Source organism: Ixodes scapularis, unplaced genomic scaffold (genome assembly GCF_016920785.2).
Source record: "Ixodes scapularis isolate PalLabHiFi unplaced genomic scaffold, ASM1692078v2 PGA_scaffold9__187_contigs__length_104089568, whole genome shotgun sequence".
Classification (NCBI taxonomy): domain Eukaryota; kingdom Metazoa; phylum Arthropoda; class Arachnida; order Ixodida; family Ixodidae; genus Ixodes; species Ixodes scapularis.
Window position 1 is genome coordinate 25,548,420 of NW_024609884.1, and position 22,546 is coordinate 25,570,965.

The following is a 22,546-nucleotide window of genomic DNA, read 5'->3' on the forward strand; positions in this document are numbered from 1 at the left end:
AACTTGACCCGGATGACGCGACGCAGGTTCCGGTACTCCTCAGGGCCCAAGCTTCTGTCACAACTCGTCTAGCACACCGCGGTAAATCGTGCACGTCCAATCAGCCTTCCACCGAGCAGGACATTTCTTGTGGCTGTGGTGTACTTAAGCGTTGTGCACGAGCGGGGAATGCGTGAAGTCATCTCCAGACGCTCCTCCGCGAGCCCAGGACTTCGTCACTCATTTCGGCGGAGCCTTTTTGAGCAGGACCATGCCCGTATCACTGTTATGCCTAGGGTTGATAAAGCTAGTAGCGCTTCGCGCGAGCCTATCCCGGTGTTCTGTCTCGATCTGTACGTAATAGCGGCGTACGATTCTTTATCGCGGTAGCAAACGTCGATTTCTTTTTTGGAAACCGCTGTCACGGTGCAATGCTGTAGTTTCGCGGCACTGTGGGGTGGCGAACAGGTTCGGTTCGTCCTCGCTGGCGTCTGCTCGTCGTCTCCCTCGTGTGGATGCGCTTGGGAGACGGTCGAAACCTCGGTCATGTCGTCACGTGATCAATTTATCCGCGGATCAGTCCGACGTGTGAATCGGCCATAAACGGTAGCTGTGACCAGGTCATGATTACTGCTCATGACATGGTGAAGCAGTTAGGCAGTGTTTAAAAATCGCGCTACTTACGCTAGGGGAATATGAAGATGTAGTCTCTTGTCTGCGGTAGATCAGGCCTCTGAAGATTTCGCGTAAGAGATGAAAGACGCATTACATGTTTTGCTCAGGAATAAGCTGACAGTGGCGAAATCTAGGCTAGTGCAGCAATTATGTTTCTGATTTTGCGTTTAAAGCAGGTGTTCATAGGATCAGCTACATTCAGTTATGAATGACAACATGTTCGCACTATTTATATGGTGAAAAAAACAAACTGTGGCCTTGTTTTCGAGGCATTAACTGTTGCAGTCTTAAATAAAAGTGATTTACGCTGTTTTTTTTCCTTCAACGCATGGCAGTGCTCATAATGCGGCAAGTGAAGGAATGTCTAATGGAGGATGCTTTACGGAGATACTTCACATGTGGATCAAACTTTCTCTGGAAGATGGTAATCTGGAAGCGACACTTCGCAAAACACAAGGACGATTACGGTTTAAATGGCAGCACCGCTCACGTCCCTCAACTTTCTCCAAAAGCATCTTCCAATCGACGAAATCAGAATGACGAAGTCTGCACGTAAGTCTTCGCAAGATGCGTTACTGAAACATCGTTAGGCCTAAACATGCAATATTATCGCGAGCTTCCCGATTCCTTGGCTCTTGCTATGCCTGGTTTTTTTTAATAAAAAACAGTGCGCATGCATGCGATATTTTTTTAATAGGGTATAACGGCTATACTTGTTCTTAAAGGAACACAAACACCCCCCCCCCCCCCAAGAAAAAAAAAGGTTTTATTTTTTTTTAGACGATTCTTTATGGTGTCAAAAGACTACCCCAGTAGTTCTCAAATGGGGGTCCGCAGACCCCTAAAATGCCTTCGCGGACCTTTGGCGGTCCGCGAAGGCATTCTAGGGGTCCGCGAAGCGCTGCCTCATGAGTAAAACCCGACAATAAAAGTGGTCTTTTTTTTTTTTTTTTCAAATTGAGAAGAAACGTTACAATTTTCGGGTGAGTTTTCTCGTGTGTACGTCAATGAAAGAATTCTACTTCACACAGCGCTTTGTTCTTCATTTATCAAATCAATACCATAATTAACCTCTGCCTTTCCCTTCTCCTCACTACGAACGGGGTCCTCCATCATCTTCGCCGATCTACAAGGGGTCCGCTAAACACCAATAGTTGAGAACCACTGGACTACCCAATGAATATTTTGCTACAGCGTCACATATATTTTTAATAATGTAAAAAAAAAAAAGCAACTGCTCGAAACCGAAACCGAAACCGAAACTGGACTGGGGAGGAAGAAGAAATATAGAGGAGGAGAGAGCTATCGAAAGTCACGTGGCTGTACAACTCTTTTTTTCTCAATCAACGTATTTGGAGCTTTTTACAAGCCACAAAAAATGGGTATAATATTTTATTTATATTTTTAATATTTAGTATGTGCTTTCGATGATCCAGGACGTTCATTATATTTGGTGGTTGTTTCAACCATTGAAAATGGCACGTGACCACGGAGGAGAGAGTGAGCGTAGCTCAAACCAGCCAATTCTCGATCGGTGGTTTTCGGGCGGAAAGAAACCTAATTTCGAGCCACAAATTGTGTTGTTCGTAGTTAGGTTCTCCTATATGTCATGTGCAAATAAAAACCTTGGAGAGCATAAATACCTTGTCAGTGTTCCTTTAAGGACATAGAGGCAGTAAAGTGTGAATAACAGCTAAGCACGACAGTCAATCTAAACTGAAAATAATTAAAGATACCGTGCATGAGGTCTCCGAATTGTTATTTTACGAAACGGTACTACTCTGACATTTATACGGTCTCCAGTTCTAAGAAAACGGCTCTCAAAGTAAGCTAAGAGTCGCGCGAAAGGAAGATGAGCTATTAGGTTTCGTCTAAGTCAACGAGAGTCAGTTCAGAAATGCGTTGATCAGACGAAGGTACGAAGGTAAACGTTGAGGAACCTTCTATATCTGTTTTAACTTGCGTGACCACAGAATACGACATCCCAGCGACTCATACAACTACCTGTTTTCGGATCAGGGTGATAAAGGAATTTCAAGAATGCACTACCGAAATAACTTCCCACAACGAGTGTCAAAACCTGCGAGGCCTCTCCAAGGCAATGATCACGATGCAAGCAATGCTCATAGGCGAGCCGATCAAGCGGGACTGCAAGTTCACCGCGAAAACCACGGACATCGTCTACCCTGCCGCTAGCAAGCGTAAAGGAAGTTTAATACTTTAAATCCAATTTAAAAAAAAAAAGAAAAACGGCGCGGGATGGCAAGAAAAAAAGAAAAAAGAAAGAAAGCATGTTTTTTATGTAACGGTCGTGAAATTACGAGGCGCTGGAGAAAACCAGCCTTCCGCGTTAAGTCCCTATTTCGAACTCTTTTTGTTCGCGTTCCGCCCATTGAAAAGTATGCGGGAAGCGCCTCAGCACGCACCTCGTATCGCTGCACCGCAGTGTTCTTCTGCAGCAAAAATGCCATCTGCTTTAATTGCCGTCACCATGGCAACGAACGCCGAATGACCTTTTCGGACGGCGCGTGTATCATTGGATAGTGTGTTAACTCCCCCCCCCCCCCCCCCCCCCTCCCCGCTCGCGTTCACGCCGCTTAGCTGCGACAGTCTGCTGGCTGCTCATTACAGAACTATTAAACTTTGGCTAGCAGAGAGCGTTTGGAAAATAGGCGTCCGTTGCCATGGTGCACGGTGATGAAAGCAGACCGCCTTTATGCTGCGGAAGAACATTGCGGCGCAGCGATACGAGGTGCGTGCTGAGGCCCTTTTCGCATGCTTTTCAATGGACGGAACGCGAGCAAAAAGTGTTCGAAATAAGAACTTAACGCAGAAGGCTGGCTTTCTCCAGCGCTTAATAATTTGACAAGCCTTACACGAAAAGCATGTTTGTGGATTGAAATTTGTAGTTTTTTTGTTTTTTTTTCACAACATGGGTCCAAGGTATTCATATGCCAGCGTAAGCAGGGGATTTGGACTTATGAAATGAGACCGGGCTTTGCTACGCTCCTTTTCACTTCCAATAGAAAGTTTTCGTAGACCGCGTTACCCCCTCCGCTAAACCCTTCGCAACGAAGAAGCCGCTACTGGGCCTGTGCGCCGATGGCCTTGGCTGTAGCAAGTAGCAACAGCTACCTGCTACAGATCGTAGCAGGTAGCAATAGCCATTGCGGGACGGCGAAAACGATCTACAAAAGCTCCCTAATCAGGCAGCGCTAAAGGTGCGTCATCGCAGCACTCGTCCTGTCTGTACGTTTTCTATCACCAACAATCAATCAATCACGCACAGAGGGAACGCTGCGCAATCCTGCGCTCCTTTCTGCGTGTGATTGGTTTGGTTGGGGATGGCGAACCCGCGAAGAGAGCGAGCACCGTGACAATGAACTTTTGGAGCTGCTTATAATTGGAACCAATGTACCATATAGCGACGGCTGCAGTCGAACTTAAAGCGGCCATGAAACGAATTTTTGGCTGGGATAAATGATTTTAAATTGGGACTTTACTAATCGGATATAGTTTAGTTGGCCAAAGGAAAGATCGACGGTAGAAAGTCAAAATCCAGCTTTTCGGTACGAACATTGGAAAATATAGAGAACTATTTTGTACCTTCTTTCCTCCGAAAGCTCTCCGCCTTTTCACTATGATACATCCGCGGTTCCCAAAGCGCGTCAGCGGTGCCAACCTGACATCAGCCGAGCCCAGCTCACGCATTGGACACGAGAACTGCGTCACTCGGTCATATGCGCTCGTCAACCATCAATAGACCGATTTCACCAGCCAGTTTGACTACGCCACCGCTGCCGCAATGCATCGAGGGAACTTTAGTCTTTCTGCGCGTGCCACAACCTGGCTGGAGCTCTGCGCGTGCAGGGTACGAAAAGTCTCGTGCACTGCCGGTTGCCTCCTGTGAACTAAAGTTATGGCTGCCTCGCGCATGCGTCGAATGCTCGGTGAGATCGGTCTATCCGTCAACGAATATTTGGATTCGTGTTCGTGGTCAATGAGTGCCCTGACGGAACTTATCGTCACTGGCGAATGACAAATTCTATAGTGTGCATAAAAAGCACGCTGGAAGCTATACTCCGTTTCTCCTTATGTTGTACCGCAGCGAAGGTTAGAAGCGCGAGCTCATAATGTTGGCAGCTGCCCTTAATGCACGGGAGCTTCTGCCGCCGAGACTGCGCCCTGAGCAAGAAGCTCGCGCTTGTAGCCTTTCCTGCGGTACATCATGAGGTGAAACAGAGTAAAAGGTGTATTCACCGGGCGCCGTATTTGTAAGTGCTGTCTAGAGCGCATGCTCAGAACGAGCCCACATTAATAAGCTGCTAAGACCGGCAATCTTGAGGGTGTGGAATGCACGTTACAAAACAACTGTAGAAGCTCGCCATCAGCACGCGCTCAGCAGTCGCGCACACAACTATGGCCGCCAGTGAATACTTCCTATAGGAGTCCTCGCACCGGTGCCGCAGAATGTCACGGCGACGTTATTTTACAATTCGCATTTGAGTTGAGGATTAAAGCTAAGGAGAAATAAGTAGAAAAATCGTTTCATGACCCCATTAAAATGAAACGGAGTACCAAATTTCAACACTTCCAGACAGCCTGCCCCCTCCTGGCTGTTCCTACAGAAGACTGGTGAAGCTATTTTCATACTGCACCGTCAACTTTTTCTCGAGCTTCGAAATGGCCAAGGATGCGATGCAAGAATGCATGTATGTATGTATTTCTCAGGAATCGTGGTCACCTTCCGCGTATCTCATCACGACTGAATATTCCATAATAACGCGTACGTTAATTTTTACCTTTGTAATTTGACGTAGTGACGGATCAAACAACGATACTCACTACTGTAGAGCCGATCACCTCTTATTCCATCTTGCGGCAGGAGTGCGAACCTTGTGAACGTGTCTGCTGCGGTCGAGATTTGACGGTGTCGTCGTCATTCGCCATGGACGCATACGTGACCGATGCTGTTTAACCGAGCGCTAGTCCTTTCCTTATTCCAGCGTTTCAGGTGCCCTTATACTTCGTTTCAGCTTCGGTCCGAGCGCGGCCGATGTTATGAGCCAAAGGGACAATCAAACAGCGCAAAAAGCGCAGCGTCATGGTGTGCTCTCTGCGCTTGAAAGGACTAGCCGGCAGAGGAGCGCGCACAGAGAGGCGGCGAATACCGGCTGGTCCTATCAACTGGGGAGAGCACCTTATGACGCTGTGCCTCTTTCGCTGTTTGATTGGCCCTTCAGCTCATAACATCGGCCGCGCTCGGCCCGAAGCTGAAACGAAGTATAGTCATCCATGTTAATCCCATTTTTTTTATTTGAAATACTGCAGACATCATCAAAGCCCCGGCAGGTTGCAGGCAACAATAGTTTGTATAAAAGCACGACGCAACAATATAACAACACAGGGCGCAATAAAAATATCTGACACAATATATGAATACATAACGACGGAGTACACAATACATTATTATGGCATGTATGTAAAAATTCAGTCTGTGTTAAGGGAAAAAAAAGAGAATGACATAATTCGCGATTAAAATACTGACAGTTTTCACCACATTAAAAAAGCTGCTATACACAAAAGGTAAATTGTTTTGGAATATCCCACCTGGAACAAAATGAATGACAGTATTGTTGATTAACTACACTGTCATTCTTCTGGCAAAAAATCCTATATTCAATGCTATGAACGAAGAACTAACATTTGGACGTGTCATTATTGTTGATATGCGGCATGATCATCTTGGCGTGGTTAGTTTTATAAGAGTGACCATACGGTTTTTTCAAATAATACTCAAAGTTCAATTTAAGGTGACCCTAAAAAAGTTGACGCACGAACTTCAAGCGTGGAATATTTAGTTTAGCACCAAGACATTGCAATTTCGATTATTCAAGCAAATAGATCGTGCTCTTCGCGCACCTATATTTTAAAAGGTAAATCCTAAGTCCTAATTTTGCCTTTTATCGATGCCATTTGATATATATAGTTGGTGAGGGTCCTAAACAAGGCTCGCGTACTCTAATGTAGGCCGAAAAAAGGACTTATAGGCGGTTAGCTTGCATTGTATAGCTGTGTTTTTGTTTACCTGTCTCCTCAAAAAGTCCAATTTTCGGCGAGTGGTAATGCATATGTAATTAACATGTGCGTCCCACTTCCAGTCACGTGATATTTGAATTACTAGGTGTTTAATTTGGTCTGTTTTTATTAAGGGGGTAGAACAAATCTCGGACGAAACTTCAAGTACTTCTTATTTGTGAGTTTTATCATTTCCACCGATTTTTGGTGGTAAACATTCATTCCCCTTTCCAGGCGCCATTTTGATATATCATTTATTGACGATTTCAAAACTTAGTCGTTGTTCTGCTCGGTTATATTGCGATACAAAACACAATCGTCCGCAGCGGGCCGGCGTGAAAACAGTATGCGTTCTGCTTTAGAATCCTGGGCATGCGTCGACCAGTTAGGGCTCCCAAAAGACGAAGTCAGAGTCACCTTCAGTCTACTTTAGATAAAACATATACATCTGTGTGTAATGCAGCTTCTTTCTTTTCGATCGTAGTGGTGATAAGCACCCCGAAACATCCGAATGCAGGTTTCTGGGAAGGCATAGCTCATGCGTGGCGCAAGCTCGCGAGGCCACCAGATGCAATATGGAAGTCAAGGAACTTGGCGACTTCGTTTACTTGACGAACGTGGTGCAGGACAAGTATGCATCTCGATGTAAAGGTCAAGGTAAACGTTAAAGAAAAACTGACTAAATTGAAGTGCATTAGCTTTAGCGTTCTCGTAATTAAAAGGGCGTTTAAGGGGGTTCCGCGGTGTGTATAATGAGATGATGCGTGTTTAAATATGCTCACACGTTAATTATAATGTTGTAACTTTAGTGTGCTCTGCAATATATTCAACTTTACGCTTAATAATGCGAAACAATTTATTCATTACCTTAAACAAATTAAATGAAGGAGAGGGTAACACAGTATAAATTAGTCTTGCAAAAAGCCCGTAGCCACATTACCTGCTCTTCGCGAGTCTAGTAATATTCAGAGTTAGGAGATTCTAGCAAAAGGGGGCATCGGACAGGTTAATGTGAAAGAACCTTTCCTCTTTCGATATCACGTTAGGTACGCATTTTTTACTAGACCAGTTAAAACGACAAGAGAAGTGTTTGAAGACCAATTCTGGTTGCCTCCTTTAAACAATTTTTAGATTAAAAAATTAAAAACTGTACACTTAGCAACAGGTATTCTAGGCCATATAGTATGCATTTGATTGTGTATAAAGTTGGCGAACAGCCTTAGACAGTAACGCACCGCATCATGCTTGTTTTTGTGTACTAATTCCTATTGAAAATTCCCTCTGTTTTCTGTTCTCTCTTCAGAGACAAGTAAACTTGACGAGAAAAAAGGTTGGTGGAACGCATTTTTGTTTTGTGCGCTTTTGTCTGCATACTGGGAGTAAGTGAAATACTTATGAGCCCAGCAAAATGATCCGCGTGTTTCCTCTCACCCCAAAGCCATGGCTGGGGTTCCCTCGCTGTGCAGGAAGAAGACCCTACTTCAGCACTACCTCATGCTAAGCCTTGACTTTCAGGGCAAGCTGTTGGACAAGGCTGACGAGTGCCTGTGAGCATTGGCACAACTGTTACAGTCCTCGATAACATGCGCTTCGTTTAAAAAAAAAAAAAAACTTTCCTGGGTGCTTGCGTGAACAACGTAAGGCTATGAGGGTGGACATACGCATCCAGGTAGTGTCACCGACTCAACGCTCAGAATAATGGGGACATGCGCTGATATGTATCGCAAACGATGTTCCATATCTACCTTTCAAGCACAACGATCAGTTCAATCACTTATATTTGGCGCTTAAGGCTTTGGCAAAAAAAAAAAACAGAAAAAAAAAAACACTGAGTGTTCATCCTAAGATAAAGGAAGGCTATAGACTCATCGTAGTTTTGAAGCCGTGTAAAAAAAAAAAAGTAACATACAGCTCACAAGCATTTTCGAATGTTAATGGGAACCACATGGCGGTCTCATATCGTCAAAGCACAATAGTATAATTACAAAAATAAAACGCTTTTCAGGGAGAACCAATTTTATTTTTCCTTCCAACTTTCATGTGGAGGGAATAAAGGCCCGTTCACACACTTGCGTTTGACTACAATCGACTTCGGCACGACCGGTTTTTAAGCCTCTTTTGCGGCGCTGGTCGTAAGGCGTCACGAAAGGCTTAAAAACAGTTTTTAGCTTCTTCGGTCCTAAGAAGTCGCATGTGTGTGAACGGGCCCTTATTAATTTACATTATTCTGGCGCACATGCTACTTTGTAGTCGCCAAGCATTCTTGATAAACACGTATTGAATGCCTCCATCTCCCGTGAGCAGACATTACGTAGTGTCATAATATTTGTACCATTGTTTAAGAGAATCTTTTAACAAGTGCATTCCCTTTCTACTTCCATTTTTATAGTGCCCTGAATTCGTTTTCCAACGGCTTCATGGAAGCTCGGGCGGAGACGGAGTGCACCTACACGGATAGCAGCTTCATCTCCCTGATGCAGATGCATACTGAGCTTATGACAGACTCCGTCCGTTCACGCTGCTCACAAAAATCAAGTACGGCCAATAAGAATACTAATCCTAGTGAGATCAAGCTTGAAAAGTCATAAAATTAAAATCAGTCCCAATGGCTCTAACGAAACTTTGGACATCCCAGTTGAACCTAACACATGTACCTACATTTGGTTATTTGTTTCAGTCGATCTGAACGTTCTGCTCAAGTGCTCACAAGCCGAAGCCCTAAAAAAAATGTTGCTCTGCGGTCTCTCTTATAACAAGCTTCTGGAGGACCAAAAGAAACAAGGCGAATTTTACGTCACACCGACCACATGCAGGTAAATACAATAAAGTGTAAAAAGCTCCGCTGAAATTGGCTACCGAAACCTTACAAAGCTGCACCCATTGTGCCTTTTTTTTTTCTTCAATACTTCAGTTACCTTGCGGAATTCCAGCACTGCATGATCGAAGTGGAGAGATCAACCGGCTGCACAAAATCGGAGCTTCATTTGCACACGTCTACGGTACTCAACTTCTGGACGTGGAATGTGGCTCCATTATGCGAAAGCGCCGCGTGTGAGTAAAAAAACCAACATAGTTTGATGTCAGACGCGAGAGTATAGATTGCACAGTTATGAAAGTAGTGATCTTGCTTCGCTTTGGGTAGGGTGGGGTATACGGCAAAAAGCACGAATGAATGAACTTCAAAAAAGAAAAAGATTGTTGCGCATTCCTGTGCCCTCCTCATTCAGTGTGTAAAGCTTGAACTACGATTAACGTCAGGAAGAAAGGGGGGGGGGGGGGGGGGGAGTACCTCTGCATGGTAGCACAACTCTTTTTTTCGGATGCCAATCGCACTTACAGCTTTCTCCATCGATGCCGTCTTTACGCGTAGAAGAGGTCCATTGCGTGTTTCCGATCTCGACGGTTTGTTCAGCTAAAAGGAGAAAGGCAAGGACAACCGTAGGCGGCAACGATAAGAAAGGAAACAAGGTCTGTGATGGTGTCAGATGGGCGGTAGGTATAAAGCGCTTGATATTCTATTCTATTTTCAATCAGATAGAGACGGCACAGGTACGAGAGCGCGAACCCTGCACTAGACAGTGGACGCCATATTTGAGGTCTCTAGCGCATGCTCAGAGCGAGCTCACATTAATAGGCTGCCAAGACCAGCAATCTTGATGGTGCGGATTGAACGTTGAAAAAGAACTGTGGAAGCTCGCCGTCAGCACGCGCTCAGCACTCGCGCACACAACTCTGGCCGCCATTGGACACACTAGATACCTATTTGACACGGTCAAGTAGCGCAGTTTTTAAAGTCACACGCTCGCGCAGTTTCCTCCACAACACTAAAGTGGCGCCATTCATTGTTGTGGAAAAGCTCGAGACACGTGCCGCGCGCCACTTCTGGGAAGAACATGGCGTCTGAAATCGAGCCCATTGCTGCGCTGTGCCGCCATGATCTTTCCAAGGACTGCACGTTGCACGTGCGTCGTGCAACGACGCACCTTGCGCTTCTTTTGAAACATAAAGGGGCTTTACGCAACACGGCAGCGTGACTCCACCTAGTGACTAATTTGTAGGGGAGCACGTGCAAATCAAATGCTAAAGGAAGACAGCTGGGAAGCAATGGATAATCCGATGAAAGAGGTGAATGCTAGATGAGGTATTATTCCAAAACTTGGCGAACCTTCTACCGGTGACCTTAAGATGCAACGTGCACGCTGAACACAGACCGAGACAAACACTGCAAGATGAGAGGCTGGTTGGTTCCTGACAACTTTGCATAGCACCTGTAGCATGCTGGACGTTTTGCGCAGAACTTCAGTCATTATTGGAAGATTTCAGGTATACCAATTTTCGTTTCTTACTGACTTTAATAAACTCTTGTTTTTGATGTTTTACATTTGCTGTAGCCCTGCTGTTAAACGACGTTGATCCCAAATGTGACTTTCCGAAGAGCATTCACAAAGCGCTGATGTGTGGAAAGGAATTTCAAGAGTACGCTGAACAGGCAACGTGGGAGAGTATGACCTTCTCACAGTCATGTTCGTGAGTAAGCTATTGTAGACCAATTCGGTGCTCTCGTGAGATTGCCTGAGCAGCGAGTAATTTTAAATGTCATTTAGACAGACTGATTCACCTCACAAAATTTGCTTTAAGGACGAATATTTTAAAGAAACTTGAACACTCACAGAAGCTCTTTGCAATATGTTCACCTCGCATTGTAAGATCAGGCAGTGCATATCTACTAGACATCTACGTAACGCGTTACTAGTAAGGAGTTACTTCTACCTAGTTACGTTTTCCGGTAACGAGTAACGGTATTTCGTTAGTTTTGAGGAGTGTCGTGTACAACAACGTTTAAACAGCCTTGTTTTAATTCTAACCTGAGTATGTGTGTATTGTGTCAAAGGCAGATGGGCAACCCGAGAAACAACTAAACAGTATGACAGTATAGCATTGTTTATCGCTGACCACGTCAGTCGAACGCTGCAGCTGGGAATGTCCTTTAGCCAGAGAACACAGCAAGGTTCGCTGTTTGAACCTCTAGAATCGTGTAGAGACCCAACGTAAACCCTGAGCTTGCCTACGCGGGAAGGCACAGAACCTATTGTCAACTTAGAACTTTAGAAGCAGAGAAAACAAACGAGGGAGTGTGTGTGTGTGTGTGGGGGGGGGGGGGGGGAATCCCAGGTTCATCAGCTCTTCCTGGAGCAAAATACGGCCGTTCCTTCGAGCGCGTCAGTAAAACTCAGCGTCGCCGGAGATGTATTTTCAATGAAGCAGGGAAACAGAACTCATAAAAAATCGGAAGGGCAGCCACTCCTTAAAGGCACAGGGTACGAAAGAAAAAAAAATCGATATTACTTTTTTTTGCAATTTGAAAAGCTTATTTCCTTATACATCATTTTCTATTGTCACACTGTTTTTAAAAAGTCATATTTCGGGCTGAAGAACACTGTTTCCGAAAGCAAGCAGCGGGTGAACACGACCCCTTTTTTAATATGCACCCTGTTCATTAAAGAAAACAAAAAAAAAAAAAAAAAATCAAAGCCCGATCTAAATATCTTCGGAATGAGCTACATCTTAAAAATGATCTGGCAACTATTGCGTACCTTTTTTTTAAACCAAGACAATGTCGAGACGCTGTGCACGTTATTTCCACGTGTGTGCTTTCAAACGCCTGTGTTTTTGAACGACAAAAGGGCGACATTGGATGCTGTTCTTTCGTTCAATGGTTGTAGCATCGCACGTGCCAATATTTTGAAGTCTTGTGCATTGAACCCTGCGTGGAACATCATCAAGTGGCTGAAGGAAGTTGACCGCGCTCAAATATACTTTGCGGACCGAGCGACACGACAGTTCAAAAAAGAGGCCCGGCAAGCAAGGCGATAAGCCGAAAAGAGAATACATGACATCAACGAGGACTACCAAGCTGGCGGCTATATAAGAAATGACTTTGAGGGGGATGGCGCCAATAGAATTTTTTTATTAACCTGATGTTTTTTTACCTTAAACTCACTTATCTCAAAACAGTGTCTTTCAGAACGCAGGTAGCCTTATTTTCCTACTCGCCATTATAGATGGTTGAATTTTTATTCCTGCTACCTACATAGATGTTGAAAAGTTCTAATATAGAATTAGAAATATTCACCTAACAGTCTTTGTGGTGTACATTTTGTAATACCCTAAGAGAGCTAAAATTTCAATACTAGTAAATAAAAATTATATAAAAAAAATTAATTTTCACTTGGTGTAAATAATTCTAGTTCAGTGGAAAAAACAAAATTTCAAGCAAAGTGATATGTACATGACATGAATACTCCTAATAGTTATTAAGTAAAATGTTCCACAACATGGCCTAAAATAAATGGGGAGTATAGGATGAACCCTGTGCCCTTATTCGCGCCTCCAGCACGTTGCTCACCCGTTCGCGGCGGAAACAGGAAGCGCTCTAGTGAGGGTCCCCCGGTTCTCCTGGTCATCGGGCACGGCGGAACTGCTCCCGATCATGGCTCGCAAAATATCATTTCCGACTGAAAACAACACTCTTTACTGTTCGAACGTAGCGCTGCAGTCATTATGGGATTGTACCTTACTAGGGAGGTTTAGTATTGCGTATAGAAGCAAAGGGCAAACGCTGTGCGTTTGTGTTGGAGTTGTGTGCTCTGCGCCGCGGCAGCGCAGCGCGTGAGCGTCGTCGCCATACGTCAATCCAAGACCGCAGTATTGGGCTCTGCGCACACGCATTGTGGAACACGGAACGATAAAGTCAACACAGTGCTTACGTTCGCTCGTATACGCAATACTAAAACTCCCTTCTGTTTCATCGGTGTCCAACGCCAACGAAACGCGTGCTGCAGTGAACAGACGTGCAAGTGGGCTGAAATTGGCGAAATGACGGCGCGTAACAATTAAAGAAGCTAAATGTTCTGAAAAAGTTGGCAGTGAAAAAAAAAAATTACTTTCTTTGTTGTTTTTGGGGGTTTGGGGGGGGGGGGGGGGGGGGGGGCATTTGGGTCGGAATGTTTTGAAGGCAATTTCGGAAGTTCTGCCGATTGTAAAAACTTTCAAATTTGAAAGCACCATAGGCTTTACCCACAATTACTGCAGTTTTACATGGATTTCTCAAATTGGCTAGAATGTTTCATTGATTGTAGACTATTAGCGGAAAACAAACAGCGCAAGGACAAGGACAGAGTAGAAGGCGGTAGACACACACAGCGCTGAACTAGCCCAACCGTCAACACTACTGATTGTAGACTATTTTTATTTTATAACTTGTTAATTAAAAATGCTGCAATAGGCACCAGTGATGATAATTTACACACTTTTGATTGGCATACTTGTTCGCGCGTCCAAAAGCAACAAATTATAGTAGAGCTTGAAAAACTCTGTAATAAAAGATATTGATTGTATTATTATTATCATTCATACAAATTGCGGGAATGTAGGCCCTCAATAAACGCCACGGTCACAAAAATACGCCTAACCAGTGATTTCCCTACACACCCCCTAGAAAATATGTACACTCCCCCCCCCCCTTGTTTTTTTGAAGGCACCCCCTTAATTCGCAACGACTCCTCTATTCCCAATGCCCCCCCCCCCCCCTAGCCCTCCCCCTTCCCCCCAACCTAAAAATTTAGACACCCCCCTACTTTCAATTCGTGGGGAAACCCCTGCGCCCAACCATAACACTCTTTCCAAAAAGGTTTTATTTTGTTCTCTTTTTAGCATACGAAACACTGACATCGTTATCAAGACAGAAAAACAGTGAAACGCGGCATGTAATATATAGTCCGATATGCGTTGCTTTAAAAAGCATACACACTTCTGTTGTCTGATTCGGATTCCGTCTTTGGGATTTTGTAGTGAAAACAGCGTTTCTTAATTTATACATTTTGTAAAGATATTCTGAACTCATCACCCGTGAGGATATTTTGTAACATTTGGATTGATTCTGTTGTTTTTGTGCTAGAAATAATGCTAAAGCAATTAGTCATTTAAACATACAAAAAACTCATTAAAAGGTCCTGAGTTCATTATTTCACATGACAATCATCTGAGCGAGAAAAGCCGCAAGAACACACAAATATCAGCACTTTAATTTTTCTACAAATATATAATGTTCTACGTCATTACTAAGGTGTATGAAAAATCCTGTCTTTAAAGGGGCACTGAACTCTTCAAAATATTTTGAAGTGCCTGGATCGGACACGTATGTCACAAAAGAAAGTTTTCCTGAACAGCTTCTTTAGCTCAATAACAACGTTGTGAGACGTAGATATGAAATAATCAAAATTCACACCTATACCGAGAAATTAAATAAACAATAGAGGTTATTTTCGGTTTCATTCCAGAATTAAAACGTGCCTCCTGGCGTAAATATTACGCTAAACACCGTTTTTGTTTTCAGGATAAAGAAGTGTCCTGCGCTCATAACACCCTAATTTGATCGTATAAGCGGCAATAATTTGTGTCGGTCAGTGAAGCCAGCACACTAGACAGTCTCAGCAACTGGCGTACCGGCGCGCACCTCCGACTCTCACTATAACCGCCATTTTGCAAAGCGAGTGGCGCCACCTATAATGAATTACAGTCGCGAATAGCCGATTCACACGACGGACCGAATCGCGCTTTTCATCCACGAAGCGTGTACCACGTGATCGTCACGTCACCGACTCCTGCGATCCGCGCCTCGTCCGCGGACGCGAGGGGACAGATAAAGTCGAGCGCCTTTTTACTTGCGGATTTTTGGCGGGAGATTGACTTGAAAAGGAGGTAGACTGAAAAAAGTACAATGTCTTTTTTTTTTTTTTGGGGGGGGGGGGGGGGGAGGGGGGGGACGATTAAAACAAAAATGGCGCATCGTTGTGTTTTGTGCGTTCGCTGGTTAATCTGTCGCGCGATTCTTGGTTCCACGCGTCAAAGAAACTGCAGAAGCTTTGTCCGGCTGACGCGGAGCAGGTTCCAGTACTCCTCCGGGTCACTGTCAAGAAGCTTCCGTCAAAACTCGTCTTGCACGACGCTATAATTCTCGCACGTCCAGTCAGCCTTTCACCGAGCAAGACCTTTTTTGTGGCTGTGGTATACTTAAATATTGTGCACGAGCGCGGAGTGCGTGAAGGCATCTCCAAACGCCCCTCAGCGAGCCCAGAACTTCGTCGCTTCTACGCCGAAGCCTTCTCGAGCAGGACCATGCCTCTGTCACTGTCATGCCTTGGGTTACTAAAGCTAGCGGCGCTACGCGCGAAGCCTATCAACGGTGCTCTGTCGCGATCGGTACGCAACAGCGGCGTACGATTCTTTATCGCGGTAGCAAACGTCGATTTCTCTCTTGGACAACGGTGCCACGGTACGATGTTGGAGTTTCGTGGCACTGTGGGGTGGCAAACAAGTTCGGTCCGTCTTCGCTGGCGTCTGCTCGTCGTCTCATTCATGTGGATGCACTTGGGCGACGGACGAACCGCGGACATGTCGTCACGTGATTAACAAGTCCGCGAATCAGTCCGTCGTGGGAATCGGCCATTAAGTGCAGCGACTACTGACAAGAAAACAATAAATCATGAAACAAAAGCAGTTATGTATTTGGTCGTCAAAGTATCGGAAAAAGTAACTCGTTACTTCGGGGGTAACATAACGCGTTTCTTTTTGAGAATCGGGAACGAGTTACTTTATGAGCGAGTAGCGAGTAACGGTATTTATTTACCTTTTTGGGTAACGTGTGTGGCTGATAGGTACTGACTGCGTATTAAAGAATCATCTAATGTCTCCCTGTTACCTTGGAAAATTTATCAATCCTTCAAACGTACCTTTTTTTACCCCTTCAAACTTAAAGTAGCTGTGCAACGATATTCAATTGGAATGTTTCTCATTAGACACGAGCTTACTGGCACACATGGGACTCAAGGATACTCACACGCAACGCCATTGGCCAAGAAACTCCTTTGTTGCGGTGTAATTTCAAGGACAAAAGTGATCACTTTCATTCAATCTCTCCTTTGCAAAATTTGATGACGTAACGTGGGGATCGCAGTACACCCAAGTGACGATATTTGAATGCGGTTCATAGATTGGACCCGAGCATTGCGTGGGCACTCGACTTGGGCTCGTGATAATTGCTAGCTCGAGAAGCATTCGGGTAGTGACCCGTGTCCAATCGCTGCAACGACGACAACAGCCGAGCCATAACAATGTCTGGAACTCAGCGCGTGTCCTGCGCTTTGCCAACCCCAGCGCGTGGCTATGATCAACACTGGCGGCATATAATCTGCTCCAGATCACGTGGCCGCTTGTTCTGGCTGCGAGTTGAGGGGGTGAACGGTGCTCGTTTTTCTTTATTTTTTTTTTGGGACTACTATTGCGTGGGGTGAAAAACGAACGCGTGTTTCATAGGTCATTAACGTTAGGGATCCGTTTCAAGCGGTATTTGCGCAAAGTACAAAAAACGTTGCATAGCTCCTTTAAACATTTCGAACGATGTCTATAGCGGCTGCCGTTTTCCATTTCCGCCCTTCTTACGCATGAAGCAAAGGCACACTCACACGCCCGTTATGAACCAATGCAGGTCCCTGGAAACGTTCGACAAGTGTTTACAACGAGCACTGGAAGTCCGCCAGTGCAAGCATAGCCTCGGAGCTCAAACGCAAATCTCTCTAATCAAATCGATGCTGCGGTCAGAATATAAAATAAGCTGCACAAACATGTATCAGTCCGCCCCCGGACCGCCTGGCGAGCGTTCGGACGAGTACCTCTTGAGCGACTACAACTACTACTTTGGAGAAGAAATAGCCCGAACTGAGGTCACTGATAAACACATTGAAGGTTTCGCCGAAGATGACGCCAGGAGACGCGGAATTCCATTTGCAAAGCGGGCACGCTCTCACCTCATGGACAAACTGGCGTGAGTCTATAAAATTTTCGTGCACGGTTTTTAGTCATGCACTCTCTGTTCTTCTACCATATAGAACAAGAGTTTGACGTGAATAAGATAAGCTCTAAATCCTGACTGAACTAGCGTACGCATGAACGGGACTTCAAAGGAGTCGGGCAGAAGCTGGCATATGCGGAGAGAATCTGAAGGGGAGGAGGAGACGAGAGGTCAGAGTGCCGAGTTCTGATGTCACCGCACGCTCTTGCTTGCTCTGATTGGAGGGAGCGAGGGCGTAGAGATAAAGGCAGCTAGCCTTTGCACCTACCCACTAATCCATCCAATCAACGCTTGGGGCTAAGACGTCGCCGCACGCGCTCTACTCCTCCTCCTCCTCCTTCCCCGTGTCCCGTCTTCTATGTCTTTATCTGTTTCGAATGTGTAATCTAAACAGTTCTTGAGTGACGCATATGCTTAAGATGTTGACACTCGTTTCAGAGGACCTTAATGTTTTAGTGAGGTTATAGTATAGCTTATTGTGACCTAAGGTATTGTGCTCGAATCAGTTTCGTGTTCGCTGCGTTCTTTTATCACAGTGCGTGCTATGCACACGCGCAGTACAATTTTTAATTCAAAATTACGAGGACACATGCGAGTTCCCTACTTGGGAACAAATACATAGAATGTGCAGCTATTCAATCGAGCAGGTGAGCGGTTCCCAAAATTGCGGTTTGATCCTAAGACGGCGAAACAAAGAAGGGAACACGAGAAAGGAAAGGCAGAGTGATGTTAGGAGACCGCGTCAGCAAGTTGTGGAAATACGTTCTCCGGTTAGTGGTTGCGAGTTCAATGTAAAAAGTGCGCGCATTCTGTACATTTAGACATAGATTGGGTAAGCTAACCAGTTTATTCCTCTTAAAAAGTTTAATTTAATTTGCGAGTTCCACCTGTAAGAGGAAGTTATCTCGCGAAATGAACACCAGCCTGCGAACTTCAGTATCCCCAAACTTGAGAGGGAGAAACTAACACAATAAAAGCAGTATGTCCAATGATTCCAAGCAAGGTTCGTCTTTTGACTTTGAAATGTGTAGAACCTTCAGTTTCACATGAAAGCGTGCCGCCTATTGTGTCAGCCGGAGCACAGACTACGTTACTGTAACGAGGAGATATTGTAATCGGTCATAACATTGTGATACAACATCACGACCGACTGCCCCTGAAACAATTTTGGTCCCTTGTTTTCACACCTTGGGTCGCTATGGTCGCATATAATTGAAAGTTTACGGAACTTCACTCAGACATTTGAGCAGAGAGGGGTTCAGAGCGCCATCCGTGAAGCCAAATACGAAATTAGTTCAGGATGTTTCTGAAGTTAAGTAATTAGTCACTCAGTAAGTAAGCGCATGCTCCCGCATTCTTGTGAAGACAGTGGTGCTTCTGAACGACTTCTCAAACGAACGTCATTTTTTTTCAGCCGGCCCCTTCGGGACAAAATTAAAACGCTGGGATTCAAGAACGTTATGAATATTGCGAAAAAGAGACTGATAGGCTTGACTGAGGTTTTGACTTCAACGCCAGTTCAATCAAACAGCAGCAATTCAAGTAACGAGATCAGTTCTACGCCATCGTCCGTCATCGTGGTTCCTGTTGTGGAGAACGACGACTCACGTAAGGCTTGTCTTAACTGATAGCTTATCCATCTAAAACACGCGCGATAATGTTTTGAGCCAGGGTAAGACGATCAGGTCTGCCTGCCTCTTTTGCAGTGTGTGACATGACCGCGTACGAAAAAGAAAGTCAGCGATGCAATCGCTACATTTCGGAACAAGCGAAAAGTTATCGGAAGAACTTGAAATACGTTCCATCGGCCAACTCCAAGGGTCTCACAGAGAGCGTCTGCAAGTAAGGTTATACCGTCATACTCTTGTGCGGACGCAGGGTACTATTTCGAGCCTGCTCAAATTAATTGTGTACGAAATGCGACGAAACCTGCATTTTGACGCATCCCTCGTCGTCCTTCTGCACTCTTGAGGTGTTTCTAAACAATAGCGATGGCTATAATCATATTATGTGAAGCTGTACGAAGACTCGTTTTGATGCGAAAACATTAACTGTCCCATGGAGCTCAACCCGCGTTGTCTGCAGCCGTTGTCTGTAGAAACGAAAACGGCACCTGAATTCCTATTGGCCAAACGCACAGCAACGCAACTGCTTCGTCACGGAAGCCTGTGGGGCGCTCAAGGTCAAAGCGGACGCACCTGAGAAATACACACAAAGAAAAGCACAGCACCGCAGATGCATCGTCACGGAAGCCGTGGAGCCGGCGGTGTTCGCCACGCCTGCGCAGTGCGGGAGCGTGATGCCACCGCCGGGGCGCCGTGTGAAAAAGGAAGACGTGGCGCGCTGCTTGTAGGAATGCGCTGCGTGTAGGAGTGCTTTCGTATTCCTACACGTAAACAGTCTTAGGTGTCTTCGTTTAATTTTTTAGATGGCCGCTAAAAACAATGGCAGCCACAGTGATAACAAAGGGCTATCGTTATTGTGCCTCGTACAATTCTTGCAAACGTGCCCCTTGCCCTAAATAATATAAAGTCCTGCTGTTTTGTACACTTTGAACGAGTAGTAGACGTCAATAACGTAATATGTCTCATGTCGGTTTCCAAAAGTGGAAGAATTAGCTGTGTCGAGTTCAGCTATTTATTAGTTTAGTGTCGATGCTAGTGAGTATTGGGATGACGCACATCGTCTGCCCCTGACCCCCACCATTTGTTCTTTTTGCCCACATTGATTGGAAGCGCCCCCATCCACGTACGTACGAATCTTCTTTTTTTTTTTTAATATTTGGAGCCTGATATGTGCACGTTCTAGTTTAAAACCAAATAAAACCTAAAGTCTTCGTTTCCCGAGCAAGCGCAATACCGCACCATACGACCGGGCTCGATTTTGTAGACGAGACGATTTAGGTTTGCACAGCAGGCTACTTTGAAACCACTCCATAGATTCTAATAAGTGTATTTTTAATAACTGTACTTTGTTAAGAAAAACCTCGACTCGAATAACAATACTGTCAAATCTCCATGGCTTTTTCCAGTTTCTCAAATTTTGACTTGCGAGGCACAGAAAAGACTGCACGACGATCACACGACCTGATGCGTTTAGGCAGCGGCAGCTCTACTACTTATTCGACGATGACGATCGATTTTCATTGCGCCGATCGTGCGTCATATGGTGATTTGATATCGAAATGACGTTGAGTTCATTTAGCGTCGATAAGGTTGTTGATGAGAAAACGATTTTAACGTCGTAATGTGTCTTCTCGCCAAATTTAGCTGGGAAACGGAATTGGTGCATAGGTCAAGTGACGTAAATTTTTCCGATAAATTTAGTGGGGAAACAGAATTGGTGCACAGGCCACATGAAGTATACTTTTCCGCTAAATTTAGCGGGGAACCGGAATTTGTTTGTGGGTCCCGTGACGTCAGGTCATGTGACACCAACTTTCCCGTCAAATTTAACGGGGAAATAAAATTGGTGCTTAGGTCACGTGAAGTAAATTTTTCCGCTAAATTTAGCGGGGAACCTGAATTTGTCTGTAGGTCTCCTGACGTCAGGTCCCGTGACCTGACGTCAAAGTGTAAACAGCCGTTTCATAACTCAGACTTTTCGCTACCACTCGTCGAGGTGTTATTAACGAGCAAACGATTTTATCTAAACACATGTAATTAAAGTAACACAAGACGCTTAGACTGAAGGTTGGCTCTTTATTCAACTGGTATTCTTATGTCGGCTGGTTCCAGGGTCTGCTTGTGTGTTTGCACCTCGCGCCTATTCGAGCTCCATGTGACGTTTACCTTTGTGTAAAAAAATGTAGGAGCTCTGTAAACTATCGCTCATGGGACAAGTATCGAATGTGGCTTGAGAACAACCAAAACAACGTACGACATGTCATCCTAATATACTTTCCAGAATGGCCGAGCACTACCGGGTGTGTCTGAGCGACGTGGCAGAGCGGCACCGATGTCTGATCATGCTTGCCAGAACTCCCCGAAAAGTGGAGAAAAGTCTCGCGAAAGTTGGACTGGCTTTCTGCAGTTCGACCGCCACCGATTCGGGCTCCTCTTTGCGTCGGAGTACTTCTCGTCTGACACTGGTTCTTATCGTGGGCATATGTTGGAAGTTTAAGGCCTTAAATTAAAAGGCACAGCCACAGAAACCATTGGAACTAGTTCCGACTCCCTCGTGTCTCTCGCTCCGTGCACACATACGCGCACTAATCACGTGACTTGTTTTTGTTGATTTTAGGGGCGTTCCTTTTAACTTGACGCACATATTCGTATGACTTGCCAGTCGCTTAGTGTTATTGCAAACTGGCTTTCTGGCCTATTATGGGTACAGTACCTTAGAAATGCTATATCTGTTGTTCCTAACTCTCTCTCCAAGATGTATTTATTGTGGGGTAAAAAGGTGGAGGAATCATTTTCCTATAGCACCGAAGCAGTACTCCTCGTTATATGAAGGGGAAAAATCTGCAATGACAGCGTCCTTGTTTGTTGGAATTAAACAACTAAATAAAAAAAAATAAAAAAACTGGTCACACGAGATCTGAATGCATTCGTCGAACGTGTCCTTTTAGAATTAATAAATGACAACTCGTAAAAAGAATATAAATTCTAGAATATGTCCGTGCCCTCTCACTTCACCTTGCTTTAAGGTTTTTTTGTTTCTTTTTGTGTGAGTGTCTTTTGTTTGCAATCATTGTTTTTTTTTCTTTCGAATCTCGGCAATACAATCATGTCGTGTGTTTCAAACTTAAATACAGTCAAATGACTGTAGAAGATGCTCTTTAACCGTGCGGAAAGAAGACTTTACTTCATCAATTGATGAAAGATATGGTTTTAATCCTGGAAGATTGCCTTTGCTACCGGCTCATAAACCTTTTGCGAAATGAAGGGGTGATGAGGCATG

The 22,546-nt window shown here is 44.8% G+C and overlaps 1 protein-coding gene and 1 pseudogene across 1 annotated transcript; one reads left to right on the top strand and one right to left on the bottom strand.

Moving 5' to 3' along the window:
• Positions 1-6,227: 6,227 nt before the first annotated feature.
• LOC120838409 lies at positions 6,228-8,174 on the bottom strand (annotated as a pseudogene).
• Positions 8,175-9,128: 954 nt separating this feature from the next.
• On the top strand, positions 9,129-21,776 carry LOC121046238. Its single transcript, XM_042287264.1, has 8 exons — positions 9,129-9,267; positions 9,410-9,545; positions 9,644-9,783; positions 11,124-11,259; positions 17,279-17,614; positions 19,056-19,249; positions 19,348-19,483; positions 21,548-21,776. Exons 1-8 carry the CDS (start codon positions 9,150-9,152, stop codon positions 21,774-21,776), a joined length of 1,425 nt encoding a protein of 474 aa, XP_042143198.1. The 5' UTR covers positions 9,129-9,149.
• The last annotated feature ends 770 nt before the right edge of the window (positions 21,777-22,546 follow it).

What these genes read in the sequence shown, in the direction of transcription:
- LOC121046238 (XM_042287264.1), top strand. Translation starts at nt 9,150, where the DNA reads ATGGAAGCTCGGGCGGAGACGGAGTGCACCTACACGGATAGCAGCTTC. An exon ending in GTCACACCGACCACATGCAG is followed by an intron (nt 9,546 to 9,643) that starts GTAAATACAATA and finishes TCAATACTTCAG; the next exon opens with TTACCTTGCGGAATTCCAGC. An exon ending in ATTATGCGAAAGCGCCGCGT is followed by an intron (nt 9,784 to 11,123) that starts GTGAGTAAAAAA and finishes CATTTGCTGTAG; the next exon opens with CCCTGCTGTTAAACGACGTT.